The sequence below is a fragment of the Trypanosoma grayi genome (assembly GCF_000691245.1).
Source record: "Trypanosoma grayi strain ANR4 Tgr_2012_V1, whole genome shotgun sequence".
Lineage (NCBI taxonomy): Eukaryota > Euglenozoa > Kinetoplastea > Trypanosomatida > Trypanosomatidae > Trypanosoma > Trypanosoma grayi.
In genome coordinates this window covers 1-1494 of record NW_008827630.1, presented here as the reverse complement: position 1 = coordinate 1494, position 1494 = coordinate 1, and the positions used below count along the sequence as shown (strand labels likewise).

The 1494-nt window shown below is 56.4% G+C and overlaps 1 protein-coding gene across 1 annotated transcript; it reads left to right on the top strand.

Moving 5' to 3' along the window:
• Positions 1 to 34: 34 nt before the first annotated feature.
• On the top strand, positions 35 to 1327 carry DQ04_20121000 (hypothetical protein; the record flags this gene model as incomplete). The annotated part of the gene is made up of 1 exon (XM_009317894.1): positions 35 to 1327. The coding sequence occupies one exon, from the start codon at positions 35 to 37 to the stop codon at positions 1325 to 1327; it is 1293 nt and encodes a 430-aa protein (XP_009316169.1).
• Positions 1328 to 1494: the final 167 nt, after the last annotated feature.

Sequence of the window (1494 nt, the reverse complement as noted above, 5' to 3'; positions counted from 1 at the left end):
CAGACACAGGTGGTCCCAGGCTACATTGACGCTGATGCTGCGCCACGTGCTGTGCGTGTTGGCCCTCGCGCTGTGCTGCTGCACGTCCTTGTGCATGGCTGCGGCTGCTGCTGGTGCTGGGGTTGGGGGTGCAGGAGCTTCACCTCCTCAGGTTGCGGAGGGACGAATGAGGGACGCATCTGCTCTTGCTCTGGAGGCCGCGAAGGACGCTGCGGCGGAGGCGAAAATGGCCACAGCGGCGGCGAGCGCCCTTGATGCACAGGTGAAGAAGGCCTTGCTGGTGATGAGGACCGCAGAGAGTGCCTTTGAAGGGATCAATGTGGAGGCCGCAAAAACAGCAGTGAAAGATAAGATAAAAGCGGCAAAAGTACCATCAACGGAAGCTGCACCAGCAAGAGAAGTGAATACTGCTGCGTTGATAACAAAGGTACCTGAGGCTGCGAAAATGAAAGATCTCATGACTGCTTTGTTTCAAGCGAAGTGGCAACTTGTGCTGTTGGCGAAGGAGTCCAAAGAGGCCAACAATGCCAGCTGGGCCGCCTTGGCTGCCGCTGCAGCAGCGGAAAAGGCCAAGGTGGCAGTGCAGAAGGCGAAGGCTGCAGGAGCGGGATTTGGGGACGCCGAGACAAAGGCTGCTGAGGCGGATAAGTTGTTTACTGAGGCGGCAGAGAGCGCTAAAAGCATAATGAGCACCGCCAACAGCGCTGTGGGACACGCGAAGAAGGCAGCTGAGAGTGTTCGAGATGCCTATGTCTTAGTCTTGGTTGCGGCAGAAGTTGAGGGTTCTGATAACTCCGCCAAACAAAAGATCCCGACTGCAAAGACGGAGCTGAAGGAAGCAGAGAAGATGCTGAGGAAGGTAGAGGAGGTTGTTCTGACGGTTGCGGACAGAGTTACAACAGCAGCGGGTAAGGCGGCAGACGCGGCGAAGGCGGCTAACGACGCGCTGAACCTGAAAACCGAAAATGAGCCGACTGAGGATGGTCCAAGGAAGGAAGACGAAAACGTTGTGCAGCCAGAATCTATTGATGCGAGAGAGACAGCAGCGGACCCAACGAGCAGTGAAGCCCTTCCTCACTCAGTAGAGGGTGTTGTGCACGTAACGGACCAGACAAACAGTGCCGCTGCCGATCCTCTCACACCCACAGTGCCCTTAACAACAACAACAGCAACAACAACAACCGATGTGACTACTACTCTGGGTGCCGCTCCCGTCACGTCTACAGTTCCCTCAACAACAACAACTGATGTGAGTACTCCTCTGGGGACGGCGGACGGCAGCACTTATGCACGGCTGTGTACACTGCTGCTGCTGGTTGTGGNGTGAAGCCCTTCCTCACTCAGTAGAGGGTGTTGTGCACGTAACGGACCAGACAAACAGTGCCGCTGCCGATCCTCTCACACCCACAGTTCCCTCAACAACAACAACTGATGTGAGTACTCCTCTGGGGACGGCGGACGGCAGCACTTATGCACGGCTGTGTACACTGCTGC